This window comes from Engystomops pustulosus, chromosome 1, assembly GCF_040894005.1.
Source record: "Engystomops pustulosus chromosome 1, aEngPut4.maternal, whole genome shotgun sequence".
Lineage (NCBI taxonomy): Eukaryota > Metazoa > Chordata > Amphibia > Anura > Leptodactylidae > Engystomops > Engystomops pustulosus.
The window spans coordinates 2,569,832-2,582,217 of NC_092411.1; the positions used below are offsets into that span (position 1 = coordinate 2,569,832).

The window sequence follows — 12,386 nt, forward strand, 5'->3', positions numbered from 1 at the left end:
CTGCACATGGCGGGGGGGGGTACATTACATGGGACTGCACATGGCGGGGGGGGGTACATTACATGGGACTGCACATGGCGGGGGGTGGGACATTACATGGGACTGCACATGGCGGGGGGGACATTACATGGGACTGCACATGGCGGGGGGGGGGCATTACATGGGACTGCACATGGCGGGGGGGGGTGTACATTACATGGGACTGCACATGGCGGGGGGGACACTACATCTTCCCTGTAATCTCCTCCGGTCTCTGGATTTCTCTTCTTCCTCCTCAGGTTCTTACAATCCAGAATCTTCTATATCGGAGAATATTCCGGAGCGACTCATCCAGGATGGAGAGAGGGGGGGACAAGATGGCGGAGAGCGTCCTGCGCCTCACCCTAGAGATCCTGTACCGGCTGACAGGAGAGGTGAGAGCCCCCCATATCATGTGGTGGTGGGGGATGGGACATGGATGTGGGGATATTATCCCGCTGTCTCCCCATAACCAGGATTACACATTAGTGAAGAAGACGTCTAGTGAGCGCTGTCCGGCCCCTGTGTATGAAGAATGGGGGGGACCCCTGCGCCCCATCCCCCGGCCTCACCCCCTGATACATGACCAGATCCTAGAACTGACCATGAAGATGACGGAGCTGCTGACTGGAGAGGTGACACTGCTGGGAATGCTGGGACATGATCCAGTAATGGAGGCTCCGGGGGATGACTGTAGCCATTGTGTGTGTCAGGTTCCTATAAGGTGTCAGGATGTGGCCGTCTATTTCTCCATGGAGGAGTGGGAGTATGTAGAAGGACACAAGGAGCGCTACCAGGAGCCGCGGAGCCTTGCATCACCAGGTAATAGACAGGACTATAGACACGTGTCCCCTCTGTATTATCTGTATAGATGAAGGAATTCAGTCTGTGTATGTGATCCCTACAGTCCCTCCATCCAGGGAGAGAAGATCCCCGGAGAGATGTCCCCGTCCTGCACAGGAGGATCAGGTAGGTGGAGATGTCTCTCCCTATGAGCTGTAGACGGCTGTCACCTCCTGCTCCTCAGTATTAGATGTCTTCTCCTGGAGGATGGAGCATAGACATGACATGTGCTCTGGATCTTCTCCATGTTCCTCAGAGATAAGTAGCGCTGGATTCCCGGCCTCTTCTCCAGCATCTTCTGACTATTAGAATATTTGTTTCTCAGCTTCTGGATGAGGAGAAAGATGTGGACATTATCGGTGCAGCCATAAAAGAAGAGACGTGTGTGAGTGATGAGGAGGAGTGTGAGGAGGACGCCCCGTCACATGTCCCCCCAGGTGAGGAGTGTGAGGAGGACGCCCCGGCACATGTCCCCCCAGGTGAGGAGTGTGAGGAGGACGCCCCGGCACATGTCCCCCCAGGTGAGGAGTGTGAGGAGGACGCCCCGGCACATGTCCCCCCAGGTGAGGAGTGTGAGGAGGACGCCCCGGCACATGTTCCCCCAGGTGAGGAGTGTGAGGAGGACGCCCCGGCACATGTCCCCCCAGGTGAGGAGTGTGAGGAGGACGCCCCGGCACGTGTCCCCCCAGGTGAGGAGTGTGAGGAGGACGCCCCGGCACATGTCCCCCCAGGTGAGGAGTGTGAGGAGGACGCCCCGGCACATGTCCCCCCAGGTGAGGAGTGTGAGGAGGACGCCCCGGCACGTGTCCCCCCAGGTGAGGAGTGTGAGGAGGACGCCCCGGCACGTGTCCCCCCAGGTGAGGAGTGTGAGGAGGACGCCCCGGCACATGTCCCCCCAGGTGAGGAGTGTGAGGAGGACGCCCCGGCACATGTCCCCCCAGGTGAGGAGTGTGAGGAGGACGCCCCGGCACATGTCCCCCCAGGTGAGGAGTGTGAGGAGGACGCCCCGGCACGTGTCCCCCCAGGTGAGGAGTGTGAGGAGGACGCCCCGGCACGTGTCCCCCCAGGTGAGGAGTGTGAGGAGGATGCCCCGGCACGTGTCCCCCCAGGTGAGGAGTGTGAGGAGGACGCCCCGGCACGTGTCCCCCCAGGTGAGGAGTGTGAGGAGGACGCCCCGGCACGTGTCCCCCCAGGTGAGGAGTGTGAGGAGGACGCCCCGGCACGTGTCCCCCCAGGTGAGGAGTGTGAGGAGGACGCCCCGGCACATGTCCCCCTAGGTGAGGAGGACGCCCCGGCACATGTCCCCCCAGGTGAGGAGTGTGAGGAGGACGCCCCGGCACGTGTCCCCCCAGGTGAGGAGGACGCCCCGGCACGTGTCCCCCCAGGTGAGGAGTGTGAGCAGGACGCCCCGGCACGTGTCCCCCCAGGTGAGGAGTGTGAGGAGGACGCCCCAGCACGTGTCCCCCCAGGTGAGGAGTGTGAGGAGGACGCCCCGGCACGTGTCCCCCCAGGTGAGGAGTGTGAGGAGGACGCCCCGGCACGTGTCCCCCCAGGTGAGGAGTGTGAGGAGGACGCCCCGGCACGTGTCCCCCCGTGTGAGGAGGACGCCCCGGCACGTGTCCCCCCGTGTGAGGAGGACGCCCCGGCACGTGTCCCCCCGTGTGAGGAGTCACCGCTCACAGAGGAGGAAACCTGCAGGAGGAGAGCAGGTGACAGGAGATGGAAGGACGAGTCTCCAGGGTTTGGGATCTTCTCCTAGTTTAATGCTCCTCACACTAATCCCCGGCCGCAGCCTCTTCATACAGGACATTACTGCCCCCTCCTCCCCTCTAGGTAGCTGTCTCGCTTATCTCCTGGGAATCTGCAGGTCACTGCCGGGAGACGACTCATGGAGCAGTTTCCAGGCAGCGACCGTTGATCCGCCTGCACCAAACACACCAGAGGGACAGGTTTCAAGCATAGACAGAGGACAGACTGCACAGGTCCAGGAACAGGAGAATGTAGTCCTGTGGCCAAATGTGATGTACATAAGAGGCCATAATGCAGCTTCATGATTACAATGTGTTACAAGACTCTTTGGGGAGATCCTACTGCAGCTACTGAGAAAATTAAAAAGTTGGTGCAGTCAACCCCCAATTGCGGCCTGCCCAATCCTCATTATGTGTCCTCTGAGGATTCCTCTGGTAAGAGATGATCCATCAGAGAGCAGATCACGTATGACTATTGGTCTATGCCCTTTCCTCTACCTGTGATCTGCTATATGTCGGTAAAGCAATCTAATGAGTAGAATTCGCCAGCCGATTAATAGTATAAAGAATTACAATAAGATACAATGCGAAGCGATAAAACAGAAGAAGAATTTTGTACCAGCCCGGGAGCTGAGATGCATAATCTCCGGGTCACCGACCTTAGAGGGTGGGATATAACCCATGTCAAACACCATTAAAGGTGGGGCAACCTTGACAATATTCTGGTAAGAACCGAAAGTCAATGGATTTATAGATTGCATACAATCAAACCCAAGGGGTTAAATGATGCATATAATTCTGGCTGCTTCTTATAGTGTATATAATCAACGCCTCATCACATATCGTGGATATACACTCAGCGGCCACTTTATTAGGTCCACCATGCTAGTAACGGGTTGGACCCCCTTTTGCCTTCAGAACTGCCTCAATTCTTCGTGGCATAGATACAACAAGGTGCTGGAAGCTCCTCAGAGATTTTGGTCCATATTGACATGATGGCATCACACAGTTGCCGCAGATTTGTCGGCTGCACATCCATGATGCGAATCTCCCGTTCCACCACATCCCAAAGATGCTCTATTGGATTGAGATCTGGTGACTGTGGAGCCATTTGTGTCCAGTGACCTCATTGTCATGTTCAAGAAACCAGTCTGAGATGATTCCAGCTTTATGACATGGCGAATTATCCTGCTGAAAGTAGCCATCAGATGTTACAGGGTACATTGTGCTCATAAAGGGATGGACATGGGCAGCAACAATGCTCAGGTAGGAAAATATTCCCCACACCATGACACCACCACCACCAGCCTGAACCGTTGATACAAGGCAGGATGGATCCATGACACCACCACCACCAGCCTGAGCCGCTGATACAAGGCAGGATGGATCCATGACACCACCACCACCAGCCTGACCCGCTGATACAAGGCAGGATGGATCCATGACACCACCACCACCAGCCTGACCCGCTGATACAAGGCAGGATGGATCCATGACACCAGCACCACCAGCCTGAGCCGCTGATACAAGGCAGGATGGATCCATGCTTTCATGTTGTTGACGCCAAATTCTGACCCTACCATCCGAATGTTGCAGCAGAAATGGAGACTCATCAGACCAGGCAGCATTTTTCCAATCTTCTACTGTCCAATTTCGATGAGCTTGTGCAAATTGTAGCCTCAGTTTCCTGTTCTTAGCTGAAAGGAGTGGCACCCTGTGTGCTCTTCTGCTGCTGTAGCCCATCTGCCTCAAAGTTGGACGTACTGTGCGTTCAGAGATGCTCTTCTGCCTCCCTTGGTTGTAACGGGTGGCGATTTGAGTCACTGTTGCCTTTCTATCAGCTCGAACCAGTCTGCCCATTCTCCTCTGACCTCTGGCATCAACAAGGAATTTCCGCCCACAGAACTGCCGCTCACTGGATGTTTTTTCTTTTTCGGACCATTCTCTGTAAACCCTAGAGATGGTTGTGCGTGAAAATCCCAGTAGATCAGCAGTTTCTGAAATACTTAGATCAGCCCTTCTGGCACCAACAACCATGCCACGTTCAAAGGCCACAAATCACCTTTCTTCCCCATACTGATGCTCGGTTTGAACTGTAGGAGATTGTCTTGACCATGTCTACATGCCTAAATGCACTGAGTTGCCGCCATGTGATTGGCTGATTAGAAATTAAGTGTTAACGAGCAGTTGGACAGGTGGACCTAATAAAGTGGCCGGTGAGTGTATATTTCACATATAAATAAATGACCCATTATAGCTAATGCTACTGTCTCATATGCCACATTACGCTATATGTGATGTTGTAGCCTTCTACTGCAATTTGCCAATGGATTAATGTACATGTAGTCCCCTACTTAAGAACACCCGACTTAAAGACGACCCCTAGTTACAAACGGACCACTGCTAATTTGTAATTTTTTTGTACTTTAGCCTTGGGCTGCAATAAACAGTTATCACAGGTGTCTGCAAGGAAGCGTTATTGTTACTCCTGGTTCTTATAACAATCCAACATTTTTAAAATTCAATTGTCACAGAGACCAAAAACAATTTGGCCGAGGTTACAATTATAAAGTTGCATACAAGTTCAACTTAAGAACAAACCTACAAACCTTGTACCTAACCTGGGGACTGACTGTGCTTGTCTGTGTTTCTACTACACATTATTCTTCATCTTTGTCAGGTTAACTTTAGCCCAATGTTAGTTTTTGTTTTGTTTTTTTAAACTATGTTTCACATTATAAGATTTATTTTATCGCCTCTTTATGCCAGGAACACTGCATATTGCCCCCTGTCCAGTAGAGACAGGGAGAGGATGTGGTCAGATGTTACTACAGGTCTCCGTGTTCTAATGATGGGCGGCAATGTCTTCTCTCCTTTGAGTTGCTTAATAATTTACCTACAAGTCTTCCACATTGTATTTATTTTTACTTGTTTTACATTATATTCTTTTTTGTCAGATAACAACACGAGGAGCTCAGAGGAACATCTGATATCTTCTGCCTGTAATGATCCTGGTACCACACAAGATACATATGAAGCGCAGACCATGACCCCGGATATACCCCTAGCCCCTCACAGGGAAGACCCCTCATCTGATCCAATAATACACGTCTCATCCTCTGATTCATCACAGACGCTACAGCAAAATGACTCTCAAGGAAGAGATCGAGGATCTCACACAGGGAAGAAGAAACATCAATGTTCAGTGTGCAGCAAATATTTCAACTACAAATCAGATCTTGATCGACATCAGAGAATTCACACGGGGGAGAAGCCATTCTCATGTCAAGAATGTGGGAAATGTTTTACCCAAAAGTCAAATCTCATTTTACATCAAAATATTCACCCAGGGGAGAAGCCATTTTCATGTTCAGAGTGCGATAAAAGTTTTACCCACAATTCAACTCTTCTCGAACATCTGAGATATCACAAGGATCCCTTTATATGTTTAGAATGTGGGAAACTTTTTAAGCACAAGTCAGCATTGATTAGACATCAGAGACTTCACACAGGAGATAAGCCGCATCCATGCTCCGAATGTGGGAAACGTTTTATTTACAAATCAGCGCTTGTGGTACATCGGAGAATTCACACAGGGGAGAAGCCATATTCATGTTCAGAATGTGGGAAAAGTTTTCATGCAAATTCATCACTTGTGAAGCATCAGAGATGCCATGCAGGGGAGAAGCCATTTTCATGTGTTGAATGTGGTAAATGTTGTTATTTTAAATCCAATCTTGAGAAACATTTTAGACGCCACACAGAGGTAAAGCCCTTCTTATGTATGGAATGTGGGAAACGGTTCCCTTTGAAGGAAACTCTTGTTGAACATCAAAACATTCACAGAGGGCAAAAAACATTTTCATGCCCCGAATGTGGTAAAAGCTTTACCAACAAATCCTCTCTAGTTATACATCAGAGAACCCACACAGGGGAGAAGCCATATTCATGCTCCGAATGTAGTAAAAGTTTTACCAACAAATCCTCTCTAGTTATACATCAGAGAACCCACACAGAGGAGAATCCGTATTCATGCTCCGAATGTGGGAAAAGGTTTCTTTACAAATCAGCACTTGTGATGCATCACAGAATTCACACAGAGGAGAAGCTTTATTCTTGCTCCGAATGTAGGAAATGTTTTCCCAATAGTTCTAGTCTTCGTTCACATAAAAAAACTCACACAGGGAGGAAGCCATTCTCTCGCTGCAAATAAGGGTCAAGTTTCTCTCTAAAATAGTCTCTTCTTAAACATCAGAGAACTCACACAGGGGAGAAAAGCCAAATTAGTGCACAGAATGTGGAAAATGTTTATCTAGCTCAAGTCTTGATCAAAGAAATTTTTTAAAAATCTGGAAAAACAGAGCAAAATAAATGTTTGACCTAACCTGCACAGAAATATTTGCTTTCTTTGGCCATAATTAATGGGCGTGACCTTTCGGCATCTGGTTTAAACACGGCGCCATAAAAACCAATTCAGACCAATTCAGCGTCAATGAGCCCATTCAAATTAAATCAACCAATGGTGCACCGATACAGTTGGGAAAAGTATTTAGTCCAACACCAATTGTACAAGTTCTACCAATTCAAAAGATTTGACATCAAATCGGCAGAACCGCAACTATGACACAAAATGAGAAAACAAATCCAGAAAGTCACATTGTCAGATTTTGAGGTTTAATCCACATTTATTGAACAACACGCACATACATAAAACATCACAGGACTCCAATAATTGAACATAACCAGCACCAAGTTATAACAGAGTGATCGTTGCTCTACGAGCATGCGGAGGTAACACACATAGTCGTGGGTGACTGTAGGGATTTCCTGCACCCAATCCACTGGTAAGATAACATACTAAAGACAGACGGGACAACAAACAAGACAAAGTGAAGTAAAGGAAGGAGGGGTAAAGAGCATCTCCAAAGTTATCTTTCAGACTTACTTTACCGGCTAGGCAAAATCGTGCTACCCAGAGATTTTTAGAGATCTTGAAAGGCCGGAGTCAACTGGTATTCCTCCCAGGGAGCCCAGACCTCAGTTGTTTTTCCCAGATCTGGGGAATCTACATCTACCATCTCCTCCATTCTGCATATGAATCGGAGCTCCTGTATCCACTTCACGGTGGTGGGTTTAGGACTCTTCAACAGATCACTGTTGTCGCTGCTGTGAGAAATTGTCAAAGGAGGCCCTTTTTAATGGAGGAGATGGAGCCCAGGAGCACGGAAAGAAGAGAAACCTTTGGGCTGAACTGTGCAGTCTTACCAGAGACCCTGTTGTAGGTGTCAAACACCATCCACCAAAAGGCCTGTATCAACGAGCTGCACCACCAAAGACTCCTGGATAGATTTTGTCAAGCGTGAGGGGGCACTTGTGCTCTACAAGACAGGGACAGTTTGTGGGAAAATAAAAATACTTTTTCCCATCCTGCTTCTGTGGGACAATCCATCAACTGCCTCCCAAGCCGCCACTTATCCTAGGTTAAAACGAGATGACTCGGAGAGCAAGATAGCACATGGGCGGGAGGATGCTAGCTTGAGGAGAGCCTCTAGGGCAGTAGGGGACTACCCAACTCTAGAATCCAAGTGCCCACGTATGACGCTAGCTATTAGTAGTATTAGCTAGTTAGTATTACAGCCAGGACAGAGGGGTGTTTGGGTTGGAGGAGGCTGGCAAGGAGCCACAGGTAGGCAGGACGGCTCTGCTCACCACCTGTCCCTTACAGGTATCACCTCCATCTCCCAGAATAGGAATCTCCTTCCCATTACCCAAAGAAGACCCTTCAGTCTGACCAGGTTATATAGTGATATAGTTTAGGGTGCGGAATTTCCCCAACCAACCCCCGAAGGCACAAATTTATGTCAGGCCTAGGTGGCATAACTGATCCGGCTCATCCCCCTCCCCATACGGATCTCAGAAAGGCTGACCAGTGAAGAAGTTGCAGGGAGTGTGGATCGGTAGGGCTTGGTACAAATATAGGAATCAGAGCATTATGTCCACTATGAGGACAATCGGCCCAAACAATGACAGGTTGCCCCTATGATATCTAGCCAGGTTCCTTATTGGATGGTCTAGCAGAGTTTAATAGTTAAGGCTCCAAAGTCGGGAAAGGTCTCTCGAGATATCTATCCCCAAATAGCGGATATGCTACGCACTCGTACAGGATTGTACGGGAGATTGGGGGGAGAGGAGGGAGGGACATGTTTGTTGGCCTTTTTCTTCAATCTTGAAAATGGAAAATGTGTTGGAGAAGTTTCAATAAAAATGATCGGATTTTTAAAAAAAAATGAGCGGATATGCGCTCTTTGCCATTTAAAGGGGAACTGGGTTGCCTCTTGGTTGGAAGGAGAAACATTTAAGGAGACTCGGGGCTGTGACATATACAAGAGCAGGTTGTCTGCATAAATGGCAGTCTTTTACAGTTTGGGCCCTACCTGGAGGCCGTGTACACTGGGGTTCCCGTGCAGGGCTACAGATGCTTCCATAACAATAATGTACAGAAGTGGATTAAGGGGGTAACCCTGGCGGCTTCCATTCCTGATGGGGAATGGCGTAGAGGACATCCTGTTAGTTCTAACTTGGGCCGTAGGGCCAAAGTTAAGGGTCTTAATCATTCGCAGAAACCTGCAAATTTGGTCCAGAGCCGCCCATAGGAATCCCCAGTGCATGCGGTCAAAGGCCTTTCACGCTTCTACCAACAGCAGGCAGTGGTTTTGGCCCGGTAGATCAACAACAAGGTACTGTTGGTAATGTCCTGATCCTCCCTCCCTCATAGGATCCCACCTGGTCCCTGTGTATAACAGAGGGCAGGATGGCGCCCAGCCAATTGGCCAGAAGTTTTGAGTATAATTTTACATCCACATTAATTAAGGATATAGGGTGGTAGTTGGTGCACACTGCATGATCTTGCTGGCTTAGCACTTGTGCTAGCAGGTATAATAAATGCCTTCATTAATGGCAACTTGGAGGAGACCTAGGGAACTGCCCAACTCCCCCTCTCTTCCCCTACCACACTGTACTAAAAAGTTCCTCTTGAGCTAGAAGTTTGTGAGTGGGACCTGTAACAGGGCCGGCTCACTTATACAGACCCCCTTTTCAATTATACAAAGCCACCTTGTAATTTTGAATACATATAAATGTAGACAGAAGTAAAATAAAAACTAAGTTACTCACCTCCAGCTCCCACACTGCACCTCTCTTCTCCCAGGCAGTGCCTTCTATGCAGTGATGTGGGCAGTGTATGATAATGTCAAAACACGCGCCTGGGTCCTCCAGAGGGACAGAGCAGACAAACAGGTCAGTGCTGGGTTGCTCTGCCTATCAATGGCATCTGCCGCCCCCCTAAAGGTTGATTGCCGCCTGAGGCAAGATTCTGTGGAGCATGTAGAAAAGTAAATACCTTCCAGTTCAGCCATAAGTAGACGTGTATACTGCAGTGCAGGCCGGGACGAGGGGCTACCCTCACCTCCCATCTTGGGGCGCCGCCCCGCCCCCTGTAAAGACCAGTAATATGTGTATCTTTAAGATACACATATTGCTGGATGCTGTGCTGTGTTTGCTGGCTGTATACAATGTGTGGGGTCAGGCTATATACTTCCGGGGGGCTGACTGTATACAATGGGGTCAGGCTATATACTACAGGGAGGGGCAGGCTGGTTGTCTACAATGGGGTTAAGGCTATATACTACTGGGGGGCTGACTATATACTGGGGTTTGGCTTTATAATACTGGGGGGCAAGCTATATACTACATGCTGGACTGGCTGGCTATATACAACAGGGGGCAGACTGGCCATATACTACAGAGGGTGGCTGGCTATATAATTGAGGGGAGGCAGGCTGGATATATATCACTAGGGGGGAGGATGGCTATATATTCCTGGAGAACTGGCTGGCTATATACAACTGGGTGGGCATGGTGGCTATATACTAAGGGGCAGGGGACTGGCTGGCTATTTCCTATGGGTTGGCAGGCTAGCTATATATCCTGGGGGGCAGACTGGATATATACTACTGGTGGACTGGCTGGTTATATACAACTGGGTGGGCGTGGTGGCTATATACTGAGGGGCAGGGGACTGGCTGGCTATTTCCTATGGGTTGGCAGGCTAGCTATATATCCTGGGGGGCAGACTGGATATATACTACTGGTGGACTGGCTGGTTATATACAACTGGGTGGGCGTGGTGGCTATATACTACTGGGGGACTGGCTGGCTATATACAGAGGGGCAGAGGACGGGCTGGCAATTTCCTATTGGGGGGCAGACTGGATATATATTGGCTATACACTCACCGGCCACTTTATTAGGTACACCTGTCCAACTGCTCGTTAACACTTAATTTCTAATCAGCCAATCACATGGCGGCAATTCAGTGCATTTAGGCATGTAGACATGGTCAAGACAATCTCCTGCAGTTCAGTATGGGGAAGAAAGGTGATTTGAGGCCTTTGAACGTGGCATAGTTGTTGGTGCCAGAAGGGCTGGTCTGAGTATTTCAGAAACTGCTGATCTACTGGGATTTTCACGCACAACCATCTCTAGGGCTTACAGAGAATGGTCCGAAAAAGAAAAAACATCCAGTGAGCGGCAGTTCTGTGGGCGGAAATGCCTTGTTGATGCCAGAGGTCAGAGGAGAATGGGCAGACTGGTTCGAGCTGATAGGAAGGCAACAATGACTCAAATCGCCACCCGTTACAACCAAGGTAGGCAGAAGAGCATCTCTGAACGCACAGTACATCCAACTTTGAGGCAGATGGGCTACAGCAGCAGAAGACCACACCAGGTGCCACTCCTTTCAGCTAAGAACAGGAAACTGAGGCTACAATTTGCACAAGCTCATCGAAATTGGACAGTAGAAGATTGGAAAAACGTTGCCTGGTCTGATGAGTCTCGATTTCTGCTGCAACATTCGGATGGTAGGGTCAGAATTTGGCGTCAACAACATGAAAGCATGGATCCATCCTGCCTTGTATCAGCGGGTCAGGCTGGTGGTGGTGTCATGGTGTTGTTGCTGCCCATGTCCATCCCTTTATGAGCACAATGTACCCTGTAACATCTGATGGCTACTTTCAGCAGGATAATGCGCCATGTCATAAAGCTGGAATCATCTCAGACTGGTTTCTTGAACATGACAATGAGGTCACTGGACACAAATGGCCTCCACAGTCACCAGATCTCAATCCAATAGAGCATCTTTGGGATGTGGTGGAACGGGAGATTCGCATCATGGATGTGCAGCCGACAAATCTGCGGCAACTGTGTGATGCCATCATGTCAATATGGAGCAAAATCTCTGAGGAGCTTCCAGCACCTTGTTGAATCTATGCCACGAAGAATTGAGGCAGTTCTGAAGGCAAAAGGGGGTCCAACCCGTTACTAGCATGGTGTACCTAATAAAGTGGCCGGTGAGTGTATACTTTACATTATACAAGTCTAAGCCGTCGTGACTAGGAACAACTCATTATACAATGGTCACACTGAGGTGTCTGGTGTGTAACAGTCTTCCCCTGTCCTCCGGGGATCACAAGCTGCAATGCTGATGGTTACGCTTCTCCTTACTCGCGTTGCTCTGTCGTTCTGCTGGTAGAGATTGGATCATTTTCAGTGGTAGGAGAAAGATCAAGTATCAGTGTTAAAAGTTGTTGATTCAGAATTATCTTACAAATGCTGGATTTGTATAGTAACCGGCAAATTGGCTTCTGAAGCGCGTTCAGCTTTTCATATAGATGCATTTCCCCGTCTGTTCCTATTATGCAAGTCTATACAATCCACTGT

General features: G+C 49.2%; 1 protein-coding gene across 1 annotated transcript; it reads left to right on the plus strand.

Annotated features, from left to right (window-relative positions):
* The first annotated feature begins 219 nt into the window (after positions 1-219).
* On the plus strand, positions 220-10,297 carry LOC140114774 (uncharacterized). Its single transcript, XM_072132735.1, has 5 exons — positions 220-653; positions 732-840; positions 926-987; positions 1,187-1,298; positions 5,567-10,297. Exons 1-5 carry the CDS (start codon positions 336-338, stop codon positions 6,820-6,822), a joined length of 1,857 nt encoding a protein of 618 aa, XP_071988836.1. The 5' UTR covers positions 220-335; the 3' UTR covers positions 6,823-10,297.
* The last annotated feature ends 2,089 nt before the right edge of the window (positions 10,298-12,386 follow it).

Excerpts from the sequence above, each read along its gene's own strand:
- LOC140114774 (XM_072132735.1), top strand. The coding sequence starts at position 336 with ATGGAGAGAGGGGGGGACAAGATGGCGGAGAGCGTCCTGCGCCTCACC. Across the intron at positions 654-731 it reads CGGAGCTGCTGACTGGAGAG|GTTCCTATAAGGTGTCAGGA; the intron begins GTGACACTGCTG and ends TGTGTGTGTCAG. Across the intron at positions 988-1,186 it reads GTCCTGCACAGGAGGATCAG|CTTCTGGATGAGGAGAAAGA; the intron begins GTAGGTGGAGAT and ends TTTGTTTCTCAG.